The sequence below is a fragment of the Erithacus rubecula genome (genome assembly GCF_903797595.1).
Source record: "Erithacus rubecula genome assembly, contig: SUPER_Z_unloc_5, whole genome shotgun sequence".
NCBI classification, from domain to species: Eukaryota; Metazoa; Chordata; class Aves; order Passeriformes; family Muscicapidae; genus Erithacus; species Erithacus rubecula.
The window spans coordinates 1257900-1281425 of NW_027635819.1; the positions used below are offsets into that span (position 1 = coordinate 1257900).

Sequence of the window (23526 nt, forward strand, 5' to 3'; positions counted from 1 at the left end):
CGAGTATTATCATTTTGGAATCAGGATCTCTCAGGCAGAGGTAAGGTGCTAGGAATAACAGGTCTTTCCTAATATATCTAACTGGACAAACAGAAACAATAGCAGCTGTGAAAATGAATAACAAAACAGAAGAAATGACTCCGTTCCAGTCCTTTTCTCAGCCGCAGACACCCTCGCCTTGCCCTCGGTGCCGGTGGTGGAAGGTGGGCTGGGGCCCGTGCTACTGCGCAGGTGGCAGACAGGACGGGGGGAAAGGGGCAGTGGCAGCTGTGTCCCACACAGGAGAAGAGGTGGAGGAAGGGCTTTCTGCTCATGGTTTCAGTTTTGTTGGTCAGCTGTGGTTTTAGAGGCAGTAGGCTGGAGTGGATGCAGAGCATTGTCCCACAGCAGAGAGCCTGGCTTCCCAGTGTTCCACCCACGTGAGCTGAAGACGGGGCAGTTGTCCTCCCTCACCTCGCTGGCGAAAGTGAAAAAAGCCCGGAGCCCAGTGCACACCTACACTTTCTCTTGAGTCCTGAATAAAGGCAGGGTGTAACCCAGGCAGGCTTCCTTATCATACTAATGGGAAAAATTCTTTCAACTGGAGCAGTAAGGGAACAAAGCCCAAGCCCCAAGAGTTACCCAGGAGAGTTCCCTCAATTGGAAAGTGTCTGGTTTTCCCCATTTGCAAGTCAGCTCCCATCAAGCAGGCAATTGCAGGGCTCAGAGAAGGAGGAATGACACCTCAGCAAGGAAAGCCCAGTGCAGGCCCTTGGATCCCCTGGAGCAGAGCTCCTTGGAGGCGCAAAGGTTGAAGAGAGGGAAGTGTCAGCAAAACGTGCTCTTTCAGCCCTCCTTTACTCTTCCATAGCCAGAGACCGCCAGGAAAGGGGGGCAAGCGGGGCCTGGTCCCTCCTCCTGCCCCGCCGTGAGGGGCGGCTGGCGCTGGGGGATTCCAGGGCGAGAGGGAAAACATCTCTAGAGGGCAGCTGGTGTGGGGCAGCTGTCAGGGACCTGTGGGGCGGGAGGGGACCCTCCGTCAGGGGGAAGAGCCTTGGGCCGCTGGCAAGCAGCGCAAAGCCGTGAACGGGAGAAGCCGTCCGCAGCACACGGCTTCCAAGGCACGCACCAGTTCAGACCCAGCGCGGCAAGGAAGGGAACCTGCCAGGGCTCTGGAGGCTTCTGAGCTTTTATTGCCACTGCTGAAACTAAGGGCTGCAACACAGCCTCTTCTGGCTACTTCTTTATCTTCATCGTTCTCATTTTGTCTTCCAGTTGCTTTTTGGAGCACTGTCAGGTCACAGACATGCATACTCCAGTTCTTCTGAGTCTCAGCTTCTTCTTTGCTAGCTTCATTCTTATTTCTCCTTAAAGGATAATTCTGAGCTACCCTACATCAAAAGTACATCTACTCTTATCTAAATAATGCTTCATTAATGAAGCTTTCTTGACTCTACAGTCCTAACTAACACCTAACTAAACCTAAGAAAATCTCCAAACGTGCCATTTCCTAACTCTGGCAGAGCACCAAAGAAAATTCAGGGGATGGCTGAATCTCAGACTGAAGAGCAGGCATGCCCTCTCCACTCCTCTCAGCTGGCGGGGCACGGAGTCTTCCTCAGGCGCAAGCGTGTCCTCTCCATTCTTCCTGCACTTGCTTGGCTGAGATGATCAGAGCAGCCAGGCTGGAGGCAGGATCGCCTGAGATCACAAATGGATGCTGCCCAGAGGAAAAACAAAACAAGAAAGAAACCCTTGTCACTTGGCAAGAGCACAGGCTCCAGCAGGATTGCTCTGGCTGCCGGGAAGACGCACAAAGAGGACCGAGGGCAGCATCTGCCCCTCGAGCTTCCTGTGCCACCCCTGCCTCAGCCAGGCCCACGTGGCCCACCCTCCTCTTTATCCTCTCCTGCGGGGCTCCTCAGCCCGCAGGCCCTTTGGCCGCTTTGCTTTTTCTCACCTGCAGCAGTTCCTGGGCAGACCAGCGCCTGTCCTCGTCTGCCTGCAGGCAGCACCGCAGGAAGTCGCGCAGGAGAGCCGAGTGGAGCCTGGGGTTCTGCAGTTTGGGGGGCCCGTTCCTTTCTATCAGTTCAAAAACCTACAAGAAATGGAAGAGGACACTGCAGCTGCTGCTTTCCTAGCCACAAGAGCTCTCAGCCCTTTAGAAGCAGCCCCTTTAGAAGCTGCACCTTACCCTCAGACGGGCTTCCCTCTGGTAAGGAGCTTCCCCTTCCACCATTTCCAGCCCCATGATCCCCAGCGACCAGATGTCCACTTTGGGGCCGTAGGCTTCTCCTCTCACCACCTGCGGTGCCATCCAGCTGGGAGTGCCCACCCTGGAGCTGCGCTTGCTGCGCTCGCGGCTGAGCTGAGCACAGAGGCCAAAGTCAGCTGAGGAGAAAAACAGAGTCTGTCAGAGGCAGCTTCCCCTGCCAAACCAGGCAAAAGCCTTGCCCACCCCACGCCTGACAAGGCACCACGCTGCAGCCGGCTGCAAAAGCAGCCGTGCTCTGCTCCCACGGGGCCGGAGCCAGAGAAATAAGGCATTGGCTGCCACAGAAACATTCCCACCTTCCACACACTGGCCCAGCAGCACTTCTGGGCAACTGATAGTCACCCAAAAGCTGCCCCAGAGCACATGCTGTCAACGCTGCACTTGCCCAGGGATACGCACCCAACTTGACAGATCCGTCCATGCCCACAAGAACGTTGCCGCTTTTGACGTCTCTGTGGATGACTTGGCGTGAATGAAGGAAACGCAGTCCTTGCAGGCACTGAGAGAGAAAGGACAGAGGCAAGGGGAAAAGTTCAGCACCTGATTCCAACCTAGAGAAAAGGAAAGGTCTCCACGAGACTGACAGCTCTGTCATGGAGTTGAGAGGCAGGGAGCAACATAACGGTGAGAAAAGAGAAAGGGAAAGAAGGTGCTGCTTCAACACTCTTTGAAATGTTCTGTCTCCTTGGAATGCATCTGAGATTCCTAAAGCCCTTCCTGCTTTCAGGAAAAACCACATGCACTTTGACTAAGAGGAGTCATGGCAAAGATATTCTTGAGAGCCCTGTGGTAGCAGAGGGGGAAGCAGACACATTAGACCTGTGTCCAGAATCCAATGGCATCTGGCTGAAACGCTCTCCTTTGAGGCTGAGGACATCTCCATTGCCCTGAGCTTGAAAATTTGCAACCTGCAAGCCTGCTTAGAGGGGCAAGGAATGCAGGAGAGCCAGATACGATGCGTGCAGAGGTTGAGAGGAAAAGCTGACAAGACAAAAGAAGTGAAAGCAAGGAAGTGAGTGAGCCTGAGCACCAGAGGACAGACAGTATGCCAGCGTGCAAGAACAGAGCCCAGGGAGTGCAGGGAAACCGGCAGGCAGCTCATTGCAGATGGTCCTTCTTCTTCTTCTCTGTGATGTGACAGAATCTCCAAAAGAAAGGCGTGAGCAAGAAATCTCTGCAGTTCCTTCCCACCAACTGACAAGGGCCATGCTGGGCAGGCCAGGGCAAGCACAAGCGGCATCCCTCACCTCCCGACAGACAGCGCCGATCTGTCCTTCCTCCAGGTACACTGCCCTCAGCACATCCGACAACGTGCCGCCGTCCATGAACTCCATGGCCAGCCAGAGTTCCCCATCCACCAGGTAGCTGGAAGAAGAAAACCAGAGCATGGCCAGAGAGCAATGGCCACAGCTCGCTCACCCCAGGGCCTGAGCCAGCCTTTTGCACCTGCTCTCCAAGCTACGTGTGCCACAAGAGATCATTGCACGCCGAGTGCCACCTCCTGTCGTGCCCAGGCAATGACTACAGAAATCACCGGCAGCTCCCTTTTCTGGCATGCACCAAAGGGCTGTCTCTCTTCTGCCTTGCCCAATCTAAAGGAACAGCAAAATGACAGCAGCCCAACCTGTCGAAGTAGGTGACAATATTTGCGTTCCTGTTGTCCCTCATGGCCAGGATTTCATTGACAGCCAGCTCCTCCAATGTCTCCTCCTGAAGGCTCATGGTCTTGATGGCCACCTGAAAGGACATTGAAGACCACTAACTTGAGAAGTCACTCCTTGCCCGAGATCTCAGGGAGATCTCACGGAGCAAGTTCTTGTGCAATGACACAGTGAGCTGTGCCAAACTGCCCCAGTACTGGACAGCAGAGCTTAGGAGAAGCAGCATAGCCTGTCCCCAGTGCATTCTGCATTCCAAACCAAGACTGTGCTTCAGAGCAACAGCCTCTTCTGCAGACATGGAGCGGCCACCCAAAGCTGCAGGCTGAGCTGACAGCAGTGAAAGGGAAAGCGCTCCAGAGCTGCAAAATCTGCCGGGGGTGTCAACACTTTACCTGCTGTCCTGTGCTGGCATCGAGGGCTTTATAAACAGCTCCAAATCCCCTGGTAAGAAAATGGCAGCAGAGAAAGCCCTTCAGTCTGTGGCAGTGAAAGCAAGCCCAGGCAGAAGACGTCCCCAGGCTGCCTGGCCACTCTAGAAAATGCCTGACTGCAGAGTCTCTTCAGCCTGTAGCTCATCAGCCCCCCAGCCTGTGCCATGGAGGGCAGGGTGTGCAAGAGCAAAATCAGCTCCAACACAAAGACCAAGGGCTGCTGCAAATCTCCAAGGCACACGCCCAGTTAGATCTGTTCCAAACCTAAGGGCAACTGTACTCATGTGTGGGTTTGCATGCATGCACATGTAAAACTGTAGAGAAAAATCATATTCCAAGCACTGTGTTTGAGACTCTGGTAATTCTTGAGTGCCAAGGTGCTCTTCTAGGCCATAAAGCTGCAGAGGCAGGAGATCTTCCAGCTCCTGCTCCTTGCGCAAACAGGACATGGCCGGCACCCAATTGTCTTTGATGATGCCTTTGGACTGCCCTGACTCAGCAGTCCTGAGAGGTGGCAGGAGGGAAAGGCTGAGTTTGACCGTGTTTGGAGCTTGCCTGACTTCACGCTTGATATTGCACCAGCCAAAGACGTGGCCCACACTTTTGTAGAAGGAGCAGGCGTCACACTTACCCACGTCCGAGTTCTTCAAATGCCGTGTATCTCTGCCTCGGCTGGCCCAGACTCACAATGCTCCCTGAAAGACAAAAGCAGTGCAAGACACTCACTGTCATGCACGGAGGCCACTCCACACATGATCCCAAGTGCAGCCCCACTGTGGCGAGCTCTGGGACCTTTGCAGTCACTTGGCTTGCAGCTGCTGAGATCAGCAGGTGGGAGGGCAATCTTCTCCACCTTTCAGCAGCTGGCCTTTCCAAGAAGGGTTTTGTTTGTTTCAAGCACAGCATCTCATGAGATAAGCCAGAAGGATGGGCCTTTAAGAACTGGGCCCTCAGAGCAAAGGCAAGGCCTTGGCAGCCTCTCTGGTCACATCAACTCTCACTAGCAGAGCCACTTAGTAGCAAAAAGTGTCTGAGCCAAAGGAGGAGTAAAACCCACAGGCAGAAAACAGCTGGGGCAAGAGAGCTGCCTGGGCCCTGGTCACAAGCTAGGGGCCAGCCTTCTGCTCAAGCAGAAACAATCCTCTCTGCTTTTGTCTTTGGCAGAGAAGGCAGCCCAGGCAGAGCCAAGGCAGTCCCAGCTGCCCTCAGGGGCACCAGGAGCAGCCCCAGCGCTCTGTCGCCGCCTCAGAGCACAGGCACAGGTTCTGCAGGGAGGCCCAAGTGCCTGTGAGACACCGAACCGGGAAGGAGCTTCTGCCACGGCCAAGAGCGAGACACGCAGACAACACAGTGCTCTGGCAACAAGAAATACACCAGACGTACTCAGGGTCTTCCGGCTCTGCTCCTCTCTCCTCTGGGGCTGCCGGGCTGGGCTGCTGGACCGAGCGCTGGCAGCCGCAGGCGCTGCTGCTGCGGCGGCTCGCTGAAGTGCAGAGGGTGTGTGGAGCTGGAGAGGAAAGGATTGCCCGTCAGAAGGGTGGCTGGCACACGTGCTCCGCAGAGCACATGGGAAGGGCAAGGCTTTAGGGAGCTGCTGTCAGCCACCGCCTGGCCACTTCGGCTGGGGGATTTTGGATGTCCCCTACTCAGAGGCAATGGGAAAACCCCATGGGCTACTAGGATACAGGAGCTCATGGATTGACTGTTACATGCAACATTTTATCAGCTTTTCTGCTAGAGGCCTGCCACAAGGTATTGAGGCATTTGCAAAAATCGTGAGAAGGAGATCAGAGCTCGGCCCCAGAGCCTGGTTTCTTTTCTTCTTCCTTGTTCCCCTGAACAACTGAGATAGCCCGCAGCTGGCATGCAGGTGTCTAAGCAGACACCCAAGAGCATGTGCCTTTTCGGATCTGTTTTGCTCATTTCCCCTCTGCATTTCAGGCTTGAAGGAGTGGCCCTTCAGAGCTGCATCCCAGCCCTTCCAAGACCCACTGCCCTTTACAATGCTGAGCTGCCTAGGATTCTCCTCAGCAAGCTCTGCTGGCACCCTGTGCAAGTGCAGCGCAGTCTGTGTTGCTCCTGCAGCTAATTAGCCCATGCTAATTATGGGCAGGGTCCTTCCAGGGGCCAGTGTCTCCTGAGTATCCTGCAGGGCTGTGGTCTGCGCCTTTGGAGCGCTCTGCCCGCTGAGCACAGGCAGCCTGCACAGACACGGGGCACCAAGGGGCTCACTTCTACACTGGCCCTAATTTAATGCTGCCCGCTGTCTGATGCCACGGGACATTCTCGGAACCTCTCAGCATGCCAGCAAAGAGCTGCTTCCATGTCCAAATTGAGAACCTATCAGGCAGGGGTGCCTGGCTTGGCTGAAGCAGCACTAAGTCATGGCAGGCACAGAGCCCCCAGCATCTTCAGCCACCGGCACCAAGGGCTATCTCCTCCAAAACCTGAAGCTTGGCTTTGCACCAAAGGCACTGACAACCACAGGTGCCACTCACTGGCTCTGCATGTTGTGGCTGTGGAGGGACAGCAGCTGGCGTCTTGATGTCATTTTGCTCCTCTTTTGCCTCTTCCTCAGCAAGAGAGGGAGCCAGAGGAGATGCTGAGCCTGTCGTTGAGCCCTGCAGAAAGAAAGCAGTGAGAGAGACTGGGAGCAGCCAAAGCTTTAGGAGCTGGTTTCTGTTGAGTTGCGTATACAGCCACAAGAGGGGAATCACAAGTGGAATTCAGAGTCATGACACTCCTAGGAAGATGGGTGAATTAGCTGGGACTCCATCTTGCTCTGCATTTTGGCTGCTGCACTTCGCTTTCTTCTCATGAAAGGCTTTTCATTGGAAATGACAAAAGAGCCAGTGCTGCCTTTGCTACTGCTGAGGCCAACAGCCACTTGGGCTTTCTATCAGCCTCCCAGGCTGGCACTCTCCACTGTCCTGCAACAGGCCAAGCTCAGAGCTCGCCCCACAATTCTTACACACCAGCAAGGTCACAAGTTCCTTCTCCACTCACCAAAGGAACGTCTTTTCTCCATGCGCGTCTGAGTTGACCTGCAACGAGCAAAGGAAAAGGAGTCAGATGCCCTTAGAAATGTGCCTGTCTTGTGGAGTACCAGAGAAGATTTTAGTCCCAAAAGAGAACATTTCCCCTTTCCCAACATGCCTCCAGGAGCAATCGTTCTTTGCCACGGCAAGGAAGAGAACAACAAGGACGCTACCCTAGGCTCTGACTACGTTTGGGCTGCTTGTGCCACGGGGCAAATAGAATCACGGTCACGGAATTGCCTGCTGCTTTTTAACAAGGCAGAGTTTCTGTTCTACCCAACAGCTCAAGCAATGTTTTCCTCTTCTCTTTGCTGCATTTTATGTACGTCTTTAGAAATTGCATGCAGTAATCCCCATCAATTTTCTGAAGACCATGCCCAAGGAAAGTTTCCCCCACGGGCCCTCTTCCCTGTGGCAGTTCTCTGCTGAAGACCCCTGGGAAGCCCTCCTGGCTTCACAGCAAACCCTAACTGCTTTGGAGTTTGTGCTGCATGGCCAAGGGAATCGCCGTCTTGGCACACCATAAAGGGTCAAGTCAGATGGCCAAGGCCCCTAAATGGCAGAATGTGCAGCCAAAGATGCTTTCCCTCACTCCCGGAGAGAAGCGCAGAGTTTTTAGAAGTGTTTCTGAGGATCTCTCCATAGAGTCTGCATTTTGCAGGTGGTCTAGGTTGAAGCAGCAAGCTGAAGGAATGACAGACTCCACTGCCATGCACTGTCCCGTGTAGGGAACACAACCTGCTGCAGGTTAAACTGCAAATACTCTCCACCCAGCGCCTGGTACAGAAACACCCTTTCAGGAACTGACCCTTTTGGCAACAGATTTCCCACAGTGGGGGCAGCTGAACGGTCATTTTGCTCCCAAATCAACTCGGTGACTACTCAGGCATAAAGAGCAGAGTGAAGCACAGGCCAGGTGATGCCATCCCCAGGATAAAGCTTCACTTACGAGTCAGCTGCAGCAGGTAGTATCCAGAATAGGCAACAGAAAATATGGTGCAAACCGCGGCACAGGCTTTCCCGATCATTTTGGAAGTGCTCTGCAGGTTTGCACGCTGAACGCCACCCCAAGTTTGAAGCAAGGCTCCTCTCGGGGTGCAGACTTTCTGCTGAGAGCTCACAAGGATCTCCAGCAGCCAGAGAGCGCAAGAGCTGCTCTGGGCAGCGAGGCCTTGCGCGCACCGGGACGGCGCTGTGCTGACAGCGCTGTGACGTGGCGCCGCTGCTGTGACCTCACAAGAGCGGCTGCTCTGCCTTTGTTGCCGTCCTTGTGCCCAGCAACCCCATCTCCTGTACAGCTGATGCAAAGGAAAAGCCTGGCGGTTTCTCCTCAGGCATAAAACACCAGCAAAAATCCTCATGCTCCATGAGCCAGCGCTCGAGACATCCCAGAAAAACTCAGAAAATGCACTGAACCATCTGGAGCCTAAGAGATGCAAGCAAACATGACTTTTGATCCCCAAGGCTTTGACTAAAAGAAAGTGTGCTTCAGATTTCTGGCATGTCATTTGCTTTTCAAAACCAAACTTCTTCAATGACATTGAGGGGACAAAAGAAGAGCAAGGGAAATAAATTTCCAGGCCTATTGCGGTGTGCAGTTGCATCTTGTGCGTGTCCACTTTGCTTTGACTCACTTTGGAGGCTCGTGACCTCCCTTTGGGTCAGGGAGATGCTGCTTTTCTCCTGATGCAAAGCTCTTCTTCTGCTCCTTGCTGTTCCTCGGGCAACTTCAAGTCTCAGAACATCCAGAAGAGCCGTGCGCTGATTCTTGGGCTGCCACGCTTTTGTTGTGTTGCAGCTCTGGCTGCAGCCTGCGGCCCACGGCTCTGCAATGGCCTGCAGATGTCGAGCCCAAAGAAGGCCCCTTTGCAACAGTCCAAAGGCGCACTCTCACAGGTGTTTGCCCAGGCTCCATGCTCCCTGGAAGGGTCCCTGCAGGCATTTGCATTGCCAAATCCCAGTAGAAATGACGTGCACTCAGTCTCTTCTCTTGCAGAATCCCAAATTAAAGCAGGAGCCAGCTTGAGAGAGAAAGAAAATACTGGGTGCCAGGAGGGATCAAGCGCACACAACTCCTCTGGAAACCAACTCTGCTCAACCATGGCAAAATGGTCCCTGGCTTATCTTGCTTGTGTGGTGACTCAGCCCACACAGATGCTCATCTGTTGGGCGTGAGGTGAGGGTCTGTAGTGACGCGGAGTCCCCAGGCAGGTGCAAAGGAGAGCCACTTGATTGTAGAGAGTTTTACACTTTTCAGTCTTAAAAGCATCATTCAACCAATCCCCATGAAGCACGATGTAGACATGCAATGCTTTTTCTACCTCTAGAATGGTTTTTCTACCTCTACAGTGGCTTTTCTACCTCCAATTCAGCTGAGTCACTTTCCCCCAGTCCTTTCCTCATCAGCTGTAGTAGCAGACCTGAGGAATGATTTTACACGGCCTTCCCTTTAGGGGCTTTGACCTGTGTGCAACAGGTGGACAAGACAGCGTCTTTGAGGGGCCTTAGGCTGGGCTCTTCACACGTCACATGCTGGGGGATAGTACTTGAAAATCAATGCAATTGCGAAGGCCTGGCCCATCCTTGTTGAAAAAATAGTCTGTTTGTGTCACTCAGTGCCGTGATTTGGTTAATGAGAGGGTGGTGGGTTACACGTTGGACTTGATAAGCTCAACAACCTTTGTACCAATACTTCATTCTCTGTTATTCTTAGTAGGTGTGAAATTCTATTGCTGAAAATCTGCAGGAGTTACTGTCCTGGTTTGAAGGACAGGTGTGTGCCAATAAAGGCAGAAAGTCCTCCTTGAAACAGAGAATAGTAAGCCCCCTCCCTCCCTCCCGAGTATTATCATTTTGGAATCAGGATCTCTCAGGACAGAGGTAAGGTGCTAGGAATAACAGGTCTTTCCTAATATATCTAACTGGACAAACAGAAACAATAGCAGCTGTGAAAATGAATAACAAAACAGAAGAAATGACTCCGTTCCAGTCCTTTTCTCAGCCGCAGACACCCTCGCCCTGCCCTCGGTGCCGGTGGTGGAAGGTGGGCTGGGGCCCGTGCTACTGCGCAGGTGGCAGACAGGACGGGGGGAAAGGGGCAGTGGCAGCTGTGTCCCACACAGGAGAAAAGGTGGAGGAAGGGCTTTCTGCTCATGGTTTCAGTTTTGTTGGTCAGCTGTGGTTTTAGAGGCAGTAGGCTGGAGTGGATGCAGAGCATTGTCCCACAGCAGAGAGCCTGGCTTCCCAGTGTTCCACCCATGTGAGTTGAAGACGGGGCAGTCGTCCTCCCTCACCTCGCTGGCGAAAGTGAAAAAAGCCCGGAGCCCAGTGCCCACCTACACTTTCTCTTGAGTCCTGAAAAAAGGCAGGGTGTAACCCAGGCAGGCTTCCTTATCATACTAATGGGAAAAATTCTTTCAACTGGAGCAGTAAGGGAACAAAGCCCAAGCCCCAAGAGTTACCCAGGAGAGTTCCCTCAATTGGAAAGTGTCTGGTTTTCCCCATTTGCAAGTCAGCTCCCATCAAGCAGGCAATTGCAGGGCTCAGAGAAGGAGGAATGACACCTCAGCAAGGAAAGCCCAGTGCAGGCCCTTGGATCCCCTGGAGCAGAGCTCCTTGGAGGCGCAAAGGTTGAAGGGAGGCAAGTGTCAGCAAAACGTGCTCTTTCAGCCCTCCTTTACTCTTCCATAGCCAGAGACCGCCAGGAAAGGGGGGCAAGCGGGGCCTGGTCCCTCCTCCTGCCCCGCCGTGAGGGGCGGCTGGCGCTGGGGGATTCCAGGGCGAGAGGGACAACATCTCTAGAGGGCAGCTGGTGTGGGGCAGCTGTCAGGGACCTGTGGGGCGGGGAGGGGACCCTCCGTCAGGGGGAAGAGCCTTGGGCCGCTGGGAAGCAGCGCAAAGCCGTGAACGGGAGAAGCCGTCCGCAGCACACGGCTTCCAAGGCACGCACCAGTTCAGACCCAGCGCGGCAAGGAAGGGAACCTGCCAGGGCTCTGGAGGCTTCTGAGCTTTTATTGCCACTGCTGAAACTAAGGGCTGCAACACAGCCTCTTCTGGCTACTTCTTCATCTTCATCTTTCTCATTTTGTCTTCCAGTTGCTTTTTGGAGCACTGTCAGGTCACAGACATGCATACTCCAGTTCTTCTGAGTCTCAGCTTCTTCTTTGCTAGCTTCATTCTTATTTCTCCTTAAAGGATAATTCTGAGCTACCCTACATCAAAAGTACATCTACTCTTATCTAAATAATGCTCCATTAATGAAGCTTTCTCGACTCTATAGTCCTAACTAACACCTAACTAAACCTAGGAAAATCTCCAAACGTGCCATTTCCTAACTCTGGCAGAGCACCAAAGAAAATTCAGGGGATGGCTGAATCTCAGACTGAAGAGCAGGCATGCCCTCTCCACTCCTCTCAGCTGGCGGGGCACGGAGTCTTCCTCAGGCGCAAGCGTGTCATCTCCATTCTTCCTGCACTTGCTTGGCTGAGATGATCAGAGCAGCCAGGCTGGAGGCAGGATCGCCTGAGATCACAAATGGATGCTGCCCAGAGGAAAAACAAAACAAGAAAGAAACCCTTGTCACTTGGCAAGAGCACAGGCTCCAGCAGGATTGCTCTGGCTGCCGGGAAGACGCACAAAGAGGACCGAGGGCAGCATCTGCCCCTCGAGCTTCCTGTGCCACCCCTGCCTCAGCCAGGCCCACGTGGCCCACCCTCCTCTTTATCCTCTCCTGCGGGGCTCCTCAGCCCGCAGGCCCTTTGGCCGCTTTGCTTTTTCTCACCTGCAGCAGTTCCTGGGCAGACCAGCGCCTGTCCTCGTCTGCCTGCAGGCAGCACCGCAGGAAGTCGCGCAGGAGAGCCGAGTGGAGCCTGGGCTTCTGCAGTTTGGGGGGCCCGTTCCTTTCTATCAGTTCAAAAACCTACAAGAAATGGAAGAGGACACTGCAGCTGCTGCTTTCCTAGCCACAAGAGCTCTCAGCCCTTTAGAAGCAGCCCCTTTAGAAGCTGCACCTTACCCTCAGACGGGCTTCCCTCTGGTAAGGAGCTTCCCCTTCCACCATTTCCAGCCCCATGATCCCCAGCGACCAGATGTCCACTTTGGGGCCGTAGGCTTCTCCTCTCACCACCTGCGGTGCCATCCAGCTGGGAGTGCCCACCCTGGAGCTGCGCTTGCTGCGCTCGCGGCTGAGCTGAGCACAGAGGCCAAAGTCAGCTGAGGAGAAAAACAGAGTCTGTCAGAGGCAGCTTCCCCTGCCAAACCAGGCAAAAGCCTTGCCCACCCCACGCCTGACAAGGCACCACGCTGCAGCCGGCTGCAAAAGCAGCCGTGCTCTGCTCCCACGGGGCCGGAGCCAGAGAAATAAGGCATTGGCTGCCACAGAAACATTCCCACCTTCCACACACTGGCCCAGCGGCACTTCTGGGCAACTGATAGTCACCCAAAAGCTGCCCCAGAGCACGTGCTGTCAACGCTGCACTTGCCCAGGGATACGCACCCAACTTGACAGATCCGTCCATGCCCACAAGAACGTTGCTGCTTTTGATGTCTCTGTGGATGACTTGGCGTGAATGAAGGAAACGCAGTCCTTGCAGGCACTGAGAGAGAAAGGACAGAGGCAAGGGGAAAAGTTCAGCACCTGATTCCAACCTAGAGAAAAGGAAAGGTCTCCACGAGACTGACAGCTCTGTCATGGAGTTGAGAGGCAGGGAGCAACATAACGGTGAGAAAAGAGAAAGGGAAAGAAGGTGCTGCTTCAACACTCTTTGAAATGTTCTGTCTCCTTGGAATGCATCTGAGATTCCTAAAGCCGTTCCTGCTTTCAGGAAAAACCACATGCACTTTGGCTAAGAGGAGTCATGGCAAAGATATTCTTGAGACCCCTGTGGTAGCAGAGGGGGAAGCAGACACATTAGACCTGTGTCCAGAATCCAATGGCATCTGGCTGAAACGCTCTCCTTTGAGGCTGAGGACATCTCCATTGCCCTGAGCTTGAAAATTTGACACCTGCAAGCCTGCTTAGAGGGGCAAGGAATGCAGGAGAGCCAGATAGGATGCGTGCAGAGGTTGAGAGGAAAAGCTGACAAGACAAAAGAAGTGAAAGCAAGGAAGTGAGTGAGCCTGAGCACCAGAGGACAGACAGTATGCCAGCGTGCAAGAACAGAGCCCAGGGAGTGCAGGGAAACCGGCAGGCAGCTCATTGCAGATGGTCCTTCTTCTTCTTCTCTGTGATGTGACAGAATCTCCAAAAGAAAGGCGTGAGCAAGAAATCTCTGCAGTTCCTTCCCACCAACTGACAAGGGCCATGCTGGGCAGGCCAGGGCAAGCACAAGCGGCATCCCTCACCTCCCGACAGACAGCGCCGATCTGTCCTTCCTCCAGGTACACTGCCCTCAGCACATCCGACAACGTGCCGCCGTCCATGAACTCCATGGCCAGCCAGAGTTCCCCATCCACCAGGTAGCTGGAAGAAGAAAACCAGAGCATGGCCAGAGAGCAATGGCCACAGCTCGCTCACCCCAGGGCCTGAGCCAGCCTTTTGCACCTGCTCTCCAAGCTACGTGTGCCACAAGAGATCATTGCACGCCGAGTGCCACCTCCTGTCGTGCCCAGGCAATGACGACAGAAATCACCGGCAGCTCCCTTTTCTGGCATGCACCAAAGGGCTGTCTCTCTTCTGCCTTGCCCAATCTAAAGGAACAGCAAAATGACAGCAGCCCAACCTGTCGAAGTAGGTGACAATATTTGCGTTCCTGTTGTCCCTCATGGCCAGGATTTCATTGACAGCTAGCTCCTCTAATGTCTCCTCCTGAAGGCTCATGATCTTGATGGCCACCTGAAAGGACATTGAAGACCACTAACTTGAGAAGTCACTCCTTGCCCGAGATCTCAGGGAGATCTCACGGAGCAAGTTCTTGTGCAATGACACAGTGAGCTGTGCCAAACTGCCCCAGTACTGGACAGCAGAGCTTAGGAGAAGCAGCACAGCCCGTCCCCAGTGCATTCTGCACTCCGAACCAAGACTGTGCTTCAGAGCAACAGCCTCTTCTGCAGACATGGAGCGGCCACCCAAAGCTGCAGGCTGAGCTCACAGCAGTGAAAGGGAAAGCGCTCCAGAGCTGCAAAATCTGCCGGGGGTGTCAACACTTTACCTGCTGTCCTGTGCTGGCATCGAGGGCTTTATAAACAGCTCCAAATCCCCTGGAAAGAAAATGGCAGCAGAGAAAGCCCTTCAGTCTGTGGCAGTGAAAGCAAGCCCAGGCAGAAGACGTCCCCAGGCTGCCTGGCCACTCTAGAAAATGCCTGACTGCAGAGTCTCTTCAGCCTGTAGCTCATCAGCCCCCCCAGCCTGTGCCATGGAGGGCAGGGTGTGCAAGAGCAAAATCAGCTCCAACACAAAGACCAAGGGCTGCTGCAAATCTCCAAGGCACACGCCCAGTTAGATCTGTTCCAAACCTAAGGGCAACTGTACTCATGTGTGGGTTTGCATGCATGCACATGTAAAACTGTAGAGAAAAATCATATTCCAAGCACTGTGTTTGAGACTCTGGTAATTCTTGAGTGCCAAGGTGCTCTTCTAGGCCATAAAGCTGCAGAGGCAGGAGATCTTCCAGCTCCTGCTCCTTGCGCAAACAGGACATGGCCGGCACCCAATTGTCTTTGATGATGCCTTTGGACTGCCCTGACTCAGCAGTCCTGAGAGGTGGCAGGAGGGAAAGGCTGAGTTTGACCGTGTTTGGAGCTTGCCTGACTTCACGCTTGATATTGCACCAGCCAAAGACGTGGCCCACACTTTTGTAGAAGGAGCAGGGGTCACACTTACCCACGTCCGAGTTCTTCAAATGCCGTGTATCTCTGCCTCGGCTGGCCCAGACTCACAATGCTCCCTGAAAGACAAAAGCAGTGCAAGACACTCACTGTCATGCACGGAAGCCACTCCACACATGATCCCAAGTGCAGCCCCACTGTGGCGAGCTCTGGGACCTTTGCAGTCACTTGGCTTGCAGCTGCTGAGATCAGCAGGTGGGAGGGCAATCTTCTCCACCTTTCAGCAGCTGGCCTTTCCAAGAAGGGTTTGTTTGTTTCAAGCACAGCATCTCATGAGATAAGCCAGAAGGATGGGCCTTTAAGAACTGGGCCCTCAGAGCAAAGGCAAGGCCTTGCAGCCTCTCTGGTCACATCAACTCTCACTAGCAGAGCCACTTAGTAGCAAAAAGTGTCTGAGCCAAAGGAGGAGTAAACCCACAGGCAGAAAACAGCTGGGGCAAGAGAGCTGCCTGGGCCCTGGTCACAAGCTAGGGGCCAGCCTTCTGCTCAAGCAGAAACAATCCTCTCTGCTTTTGTCTTTGGCAGAGAAGGCAGCCCAGGCAGAGCCAAGGCAGTCCCAGCTGCCCTCAGGGGCACCAGGAGCAGCCCCAGCGCTCTGTCGCCGCCTCAGAGCACAGGCACAGGTTCTGCAGGGAGGCCCAAGTGCCTGTGAGACACCCAACCGGGAAGGAGCTTCTGCCACGCCAAGAGCGAGACACGCAGACAACACAGTGCTCTGGCAACAAGAATACACCAGACGTACTCAGGGTCTTCCGGCTCTGCTCCTCTCTCCTCTGGGGCTGCCGGGCTGGGCTGCTGGACCGAGCGCTGGCAGCCGCAGGCGCTGCTGCTGCGGCGGCTCGCTGAAGTGCAGAGGGTGTGTGGAGCTGGAGAGGAAAGGATTGCCCGTCAGAAGGGTGGCTGGCACACGTGCTCCGCAGAGCACATGGGAAGGGCAAGGCTTTAGGGAGCTGCTGTCAGCCACCGCCTGGCCACTTCGGCTGGGGGATTTTGGATGTCCCCTACTCAGAGGCAATGGGAAAACCCCATGGGCTACTAGGATACAGGAGCTCATGGATTGACTGTTACATGCAACATTTTATCAGCTTTTCTGCTAGAGGCCTGCCACAAGGTATTGAAGCATTTGCAAAGATCCAGGAGGAGATCAGAGCATGGCCCCAGAGCCTGGTTTCTTTTCTTCTTCCTTGTTCCCCTGAACAACTGAGATAGCCCGCAGCTGGCATGCAGGTGTCTAAGCAGACACCCAAGAGCATGTGCCTTTTCGGATCTGTTTTGCTCATTTCCCCTCTGCATTTCAGGCTTGAAGGAGTGGCCCTTCAGAGCTGCATCCCAGCCCTTCCAAGACCCACTGCCCTTTACAATGCTGAGCTGCCTAGGATTCTCCTCAGCAAGCTCTGCTGGCACCCTGTGCAAGTGCAGCGCAGTCTGTGTTGCTCCTGCAGCTAATTAGCCCATGCTAATTATGGGCAGGGTCCTTCCAGGGACCAGTGTCTCCTGAGTATCCTGCAGGGCTGTGGTCTGCTCCTTTGGAGCGCTCTGCCCGCTGAGCACAGGCAGCCTGCACAGACACGGGGCACCAAGGGGCTCACTTCTACACTGGCCCTAATTTAATGCTGCCCGCTGTCTGATGCCACGGGACATTCTCGGAACCTCTCAGCATGCCCGCAAAGAGCTGCTTCCATGTCCAAATTCAGAACCTATCAGGCAGGGGTGCCTGGCTTGGCTGAAGCAGCACTAAGTCATGGCAGGCACAGAGCCCCCAGCATCTTCAGCCACCGGCACCAAGGGCTGACTCCTCCAAAACCTGAAGCTTGGCTTTGCACCAAAGGCACTGACAACCACAGGTGCCACTCACTGGCTCTGCATGTTGTGGCTGTGGAGGGACAGCAGCTGGCGTCTTGATGTCGTTTTGCTCCTCTTTTGCCTCTTCCTCAGCAAGAGAGGGAGCCAGAGGAGATGCTGAGTCTGCCGTTGAACCCTGCAGAAAGAAAGCAGTGAGAGAGACTGGGAGCAGCCAAAGCTTTAGGAGCTGGTTTCTGTTGAGCTGCGTATACAGCCACAAGAGGGGAATCACAAGTGGAATTCAGAGTCATGACACTCCTAGGAAGATGGGTGAATTAGCTGGGACTCCATCTTGCTGTGCATTTTGGCTGACGCACTTGGCTTTCTTCTCATGAAAGGCTTTTCATTGGAAAATGAGGAAAGAGCCAGTGCTGCCTTTGCTACTGCTGAGGCCAACAGCCACTTGGGCTTTCTATCAGTCTCCCAGGCTGGCACTCTCCACTCTCCTGCAACAGGCCAAGCTCAGAGCTCGCCCCACAATTCTTACACACCAGCAAGGTCACAAGTTCCTTCTCCACTCACCAAAGGAACGTCTTTTCTCCATGTGCGTCTCAGTTGACCTGCAACGAGCAAAGGAAAAGGAGTCAGATGCCCTTAGAAATGTGCCTGTCTTGTGGAGTACCAGAGAAGATTTTAGTCCCAAAAGAGAACATTTCCCCTTTCCCAACATGCCTCCAGGAGCAATCGTTCTTTGCCACGGCAAGGAAGAGAACAACAAGGACGCTACCCTAGGCTCTGACTATGTTTGGGCTGCTTGTGCCACGGGGCAAATAGAATCACGGTCAAGGAATTGCCTGCTGCTTTTTAACAAGGCAGAGTTTCTGTTCTACCCAACAGCTCAAGCAATGTTTTCCTCTTCTCTTTGCTGCATTTATGTACGTCTTTAGAAATTGCATGCAGTAATCCCCATCAATTTTCTGAAGACCATGCCCAAGGAAAGTTTCCCCCACGGGCCCTCTTCCCTGTGGCAGTTCTCTGCTGAAGACCCTGGGGAAGCCCTCCTGGCTTCACAGCAAACCCTAAACTGCTTTGGAGTTTGTGCTGCATGGCCAAGGGAATCGCCGTCTTGGCACACCATAAAGGGTCAAGTCAGATGGCCAAGGCCCCTAAATGGCAGAATGTGCAGCCAAGATGCTTTCCCTCACTGCCGGAGAGAAGCGCAGAGTTTTTAGAAGTGTTTCTGAGGATCTCTCCATAGAGTCTGCATTTTGCAGGTGGTCTAGTTGAAGCAGCAAGCTGAAGGAATGACAGACTCCACTGCCATGCACTGTCCCGTGTAGGGAACACAACTGCTGCAGGTTAAACTGCAAATACTCTCCACCCAGCGCCTGGTACAGAAACACCCTTTCAGGAACTGACCCTTTTTGGCAACAGATTTCCCACAGTGGGGGCAGCTGAACGGTCATTTTGCTCCCAAATCAACACTGGTGACTACTCAGGCATAAAGAGCAGAGTGAAGCACAGGCCAGGTGATGCCATCCCAGGATAAAGCTTCACTTACGAGTCAGCTGCAGCAGGTAGTATCCAGAATAGGCAACAGAAAATATGGTGCAAACCGCGGCACAGGCTTTCCCGATCATTTTGGAAGTGCTCTGCAGGTTTGCACGCTTTGAAGCAAGGCTCCTCTCGGGGTGCAGACTTTCTGCTGAGAGCTCACAAGGATCTCAGCAGCCAGAGAGCGCAAGAAGCTGCTCTGGGCAGCGAGGCCTGCGCGCACCGGGACGGCGCTGTGCTGACAGCGCTGTGACGTGCGCCGCTGCTGGACCTCACAAGAGCGGCTGCTCTGCCTTTGTTGCCGTCCTTGAGCCCAGCAACCCATCTCCTGTACAGATGATGCCAAAGGAAAAGCCTGGCGGGTTTCTCCTCAGGCATAAAACACCAGCAAAAATCCTCATGCTCCATGAGCCAGCGCTCGAGACATCCCAGAAAAACTCAGAAAATGCACTGAACCATCTGGAGCCTAAGAGATGCAAGCAAACATGACTTTTGATCCCAAGGCTTTGACTAAAAGAAAGTGTGCTTCAGATTTCTGGCATGTCATTTGCTTTTCAAACCAAACTTCTTCAATGACATTGATGGGGACAAAAGAAGAGCAAGAGAAATAAATTTCCAGGCCTATTGCGGTGTGCAGTTGCATCTTGTGCGTGTCCACTTTGCTTTGACTCACTTTGGAGGCTCGTGACCTCCTTTGGGTCAGGGAGATGCTGCTTATCTCCTGATGCAAAGCTCTTCTTCTGCTCCTTCGTGTTCCTCGGGCAACTTCAAGTCTCACAACATCCAGAAGAGCCGTGCGCTGATTCTTGGGCTGCCACACTTTGTTGTGTTGCAGCTCTGGCTGCAGCCTGTGGCCCACGGCTCTGCAATGGCCTGCAGATGTCGAGCCCAAAGAAGGCCCCTTTGCAACAGTCCAAAGGCGCACTCTCACAGGTGTTTGCCCAGGCTCCATGCTCCCTGGAAGGGTCCCTGCAGGCATTTGCATTGCCAAATCCAGTAGAAATGACGTGCACTCAGTCTTGTCTTGTAGAATCCCAAATTAAAGCAGAACCAGCTTGAGAGAGAAAGAAACTACTGGGTGCCAGGAGGGATCAATGCGCACACAACTCCTCTGGAAACCAACTCTGCTCAACCATGGCAAAATGGTCCCTGGCTTATCTTGCTTGTGTGGTGACTCAGCCCACACAGATGCTCATCTGTTGGGGCGTGAGGTGAGGGTCTGTAGTGACGCGGAGTCCCCAGGCAGGTGCAAAGGAGAGCCACTTGATTGTAGAGAGTTTTACACTTTTCAGTCTTAAAAGCATCATTCAACCAATCCCCATGAAGCACGACGTAGACATGCAATGCTTTTTCTACCTCTAGAATGGTTTTTCTACCTCTACAGTGGCTTTTCTACCTCCAATTCAGCTGAGTCACTTTCCCCCAGTCCTTTCCTCCTCAGCTGTAGTAGCAGACCTGAGGAATGATTTTACACGGCCTTCCCTTTAGGGGCTTTGACCTGTGTGCAACAGGTGGACAAGACAGCGTCTTTGAGGGGCCTTAGGCTGGGCTCTTCACACATCACATGCTGGGGGATAGTACTTGAAAATCAATGCAATTGCGAAGGCCTGGCCCATCCTTGTTGAAAAAATAGTCTGTTTGTGTCACTCAGTGCCGTGATTTGGTTAATGAGAGGGTGGTGGGTTACACATTGGACTTGATATGCTCAACAACCTTTTCCAATATACTTCATTCTCTGTTACTCTTAGTAGGTGTGAAATTCTATTGCTGAAAATCTGCAGCAGTTACTGTCCTGGTTTGAAGGACAGGTGTCTGCCAATAAAGGCACAAGGTCCTCCTAGAAACAGAGAATATAAGCCCCCTCCCTCCCTCCCGAGTATTATCATTTTGGAATCAGGGTCTCTCAGACAAAGGTAATGCGATAGGAATAACAGGTCTTTCCTAATATATCTAACTGGACAAACAGAAACAATAGCAGCTGTGAAAATGAATAACAAAACAGAAGAAATGACTCCGTTCCAGTCCTTTTCTCAGCCGCAGACACCCTCCGCCCTGCCCTCGGTGCCGGTGGGTGGAAGGTGGGCTGGGGCCCGTGCTAGTGCACAGGTGGCAGACAGGACGGGGGGAAAGGGGCAGTGGCAGCTGTGTCCCACACAGGAGAAGAGGTGGAGGAAGGGCTTTCTGCTCATGGTTTCAGTTTTGTTGGTCAGCTGTGGTTTTAGAGGCAGTAGGCTGGAGTGGATGCAGAGCATTGTCCCACAGCAGAGAGCCTGGCTTCCCAGTGTTCCACCCACGTGAGTTGAAGACGGGGCAGTCGTCCTCCCTCACCTCGCTGGCGAAAGTGAAAACTCTCGGAGCCCAGTGCCCACCTACACTTTCTCTTGAGTCCTGAAAAAAGGCTGGGTGTAACCCAGGCAGGCTTCCTTATCATACTAATGGGAAAAATTCTTTCAACTGGAGCAGTAAGGGAACAAAGCCCAAGCCCCAAGAGTTACCCAGGAGAGTTCCCTCAATTGGAAAGTGTCTGGTTTTCCCCATTTGCAAGTCAGCTCCCATCAAGCAGGCAATTGCAGGCCTTAGAGAAGGAGGAATGACACCTCAGCAAGGAAAGCCCAGTGCAGGCCCTTGGATCCCCTGGAGCAGAGCTCCTTGGAGGCGCAAAGGTTGAAGAGAGGGAAGTGTCAGCAAAATGTGCTCTTTCAGCCCTCCTTTACTCTTCCATAGCCAGAGACCGCCAGGAAAGGGGGGCAAGCGGGGCCTGGTCCCTCCTCCTGCCCCGCCGTGAGGGGCGGCTGGCGCTGGGGGATTCCAGGGCGAGAGGGACAACATCTCTAGAGGGCAGCTGGTGTGGGGCAGCTGTCAGGGACCTGTGGGGCGGGGAGGGGACCCTCCGTCAGGGGGAAGAGCCTTGGGCCTCTGGCAAGCAGCGCAAAGCCGTGAACGGGAGAAGCCGTCCGCAGCACACGGCTTCCAAGGCACGCACCAGTTCAGACCCAGCGTGGCAAGGAAGGGAACCTGCCAGGGCTCTGGAGGCTTCTGAGCTTTTATTGCCACTGCTGAAACTAAGGGCTGCAACACAGCCTCTTCTGGCTACTTCTTTATCTTCATCTTTCTCATTTTGTCTTCCAGTTGCTTTTTGGAGCACTGTCAGGTCACAGACATGCATAGTCCAGTTCTTCTGAGTCTCAGCTTCTTCTTTGCTAGCTTCATTCTTATTTCTCCTTAAAGGATAATTCTGAGCTACCCTACATCAAAAGTACATCTACTCTTATCTACATAATGCTCCATTAATGAAGCTTTCTCGACTCTACAGTCCTAACTAACACCTAACTAAACCTAGGAAAATCTCCAAACGTGCCATTTCCTAACTCTGGCAGAGCACCAAAGAAAATTCAGGGGATGGCTGAATCTCAGACTGAAGAGCAGGCATGCCCTCTCCACTCCTCTCAGCTGGCGGGGCACGGAGTCTTCCTCAGGCGCAAGCGTGTCATCTCCATTCTTCCTGCACTTGCTTGGCTGAGATGATCAGAGCAGCCAGGCTGGAGGCAGGATCGCCTGAGATCACAAATGGATGCTGCCCAGAGGAAAAACAAAACAAGAAGAAACCCTTGTCACTTTGGCAAGAGCACAGGCTCCAGCAGGATTGCTCTGGCTGCCGGGAAGACGCACAAAGAGGACCGGGGCAGCATCTGCCCCTCGAGCTTCCTGTGCCACCCCTGCCTCAACCAGGCCCACCGTGGCCCACCCTCCTCTTTATCCTCTCCTGCGGGGCTCCTCAGCCCGCAGTGCCCTTTGGCCGCTTGCTTTTTCTCACCTGCAGCAGTTCCTGGGCAGACCAGCGCCTGTCCTCGTCTGCCTGTCAGGCAGCACCGCAGGAAGTCGCGCAGGAGAGCCGAGTGGAGCCTGGGCTTCTGCAGTTTGGGGGGCCCGTTCCTTTCTATCAGTTCAAAAACCTACAAGAAATGGAAGAGGACACTGCAGCTGCTGCTTTCCTAGCCACAAGAGCTCTCAGCCCTTTAGAAGCAGCCCCTTTAGAAGCTGCACCTTACCTCAGACGGGCTTCCCTCTGGTAAGGAGCTTCCCCTTCCACCATTTCCAGCCCATGATCCCCAGCGACCAGATGTCCACTTTGGGGCCGTAGGCTTCTCCTCTCACCACCTGCGGTGCCATCCAGCTGGGAGTGCCCACCCTGGAGCTGCGCTTGCTGCGCTCGCGGCTGAGCTGAGCACAGAGGCCAAAGTCAGCTGAGGAGAAAAACAGAGTCTGTCAGAGGCAGCTTCCCCTGCCAAACCAGGCAAAAGCCTTGCCCACCCCACGCCTGACAAGGCACCACGCTGCAGCCGGCTGCAAAAGCAGCCGTGCTCTGCTCCCACGGGCCGGAGCCAGAGAAATAAGGCATTGGCTGCCACAGAAACATTCCCACCTTCCACACACTGGCCCAGCAGCACTTCTGGGCAACTGATAGTCACCCAAAAGCTGCCCCAGAGCACATGCTGTCAACGCTGCACTTGCCCAGGGATACGCACCCAACTTGACAGATCCGTCCATGCCCACAAGAACGTTGCCGCTTTTGACGTCTCTGTGGATGACTTGGCGTGAATGAAGGAAACGCAGTCCTTGCAGGCACTGAGAGAGAAGGACAGAGGCAAGGGGAAAAGTTCAGCACCTGATTCCAACCTAGAGAAAAGGAAAGGTCTCCACGAGACTGACAGCTCTGTCATGGAGTTGAGAGGCAGGGAGCAACATAACGGTGAGAAAAGAGAAGGGAAAGAAGGTGCTGCTTCAACACTCTTTGAAATGTTCTGTCTCCTTGGAATGCATCTGAGATTCCTAAAGCCTTCCTGCTTTCAGGAAAAACCACATGCACTTGGCTAAGAGGAGTCATGGCAAAGATATTCTTGAGAGCCCTGTGGTAGCAGAGGGGGAAGCAGACACATTAGACCTGTGTCCAGAATCCAATGGCATCTGGCTGAAACGCTCTC

At 53.8% G+C, this 23526-nt stretch overlaps 2 protein-coding genes across 2 annotated transcripts in view; both read right to left on the minus strand.

The window, feature by feature from the left end:
- Nucleotides 1–1528: 1528 nt before the first annotated feature.
- Nucleotides 1529–8745, minus strand: LOC306815004 (serine/threonine-protein kinase PAK 3-like; the record flags this gene model as incomplete). The annotated part of the gene is made up of 12 exons (XM_079331573.1): nucleotides 1529–1699; nucleotides 1940–2077; nucleotides 2174–2370; nucleotides 2654–2753; nucleotides 3502–3619; nucleotides 3879–3991; nucleotides 4308–4356; nucleotides 4978–5041; nucleotides 5730–5853; nucleotides 6845–6967; nucleotides 7353–7390; nucleotides 8334–8745. The coding sequence occupies 12 exons, from the start codon at nucleotides 8743–8745 to the stop codon at nucleotides 1598–1600; spliced, it is 1578 nt and encodes a 525-aa protein (XP_079187699.1). The 3' UTR covers nucleotides 1529–1597.
- Nucleotides 8746–11837: 3092 nt separating this feature from the next.
- Nucleotides 11838–23526, minus strand: part of LOC306815020 (serine/threonine-protein kinase PAK 3-like) — a gene marked incomplete at its 3' end in the record, with an annotated part of 24114 nt that continues 12425 nt past the window's right edge. Inside the window, exons 3-10 of the mRNA XM_079331593.1 lie at nucleotides 15204–15267; nucleotides 14533–14581; nucleotides 14104–14216; nucleotides 13727–13844; nucleotides 12879–12978; nucleotides 12399–12595; nucleotides 12165–12302; nucleotides 11838–11924 (exon numbers count right to left, since the gene is read on the minus strand). Coding sequence (XP_079187719.1) covers nucleotides 11838–11924; nucleotides 12165–12302; nucleotides 12399–12595; nucleotides 12879–12978; nucleotides 13727–13844; nucleotides 14104–14216; nucleotides 14533–14581; nucleotides 15204–15267 — 866 coding nt within the window. The remainder of the gene's footprint in view (nucleotides 11925–12164; nucleotides 12303–12398; nucleotides 12596–12878; nucleotides 12979–13726; nucleotides 13845–14103; nucleotides 14217–14532; nucleotides 14582–15203; nucleotides 15268–23526) is intronic.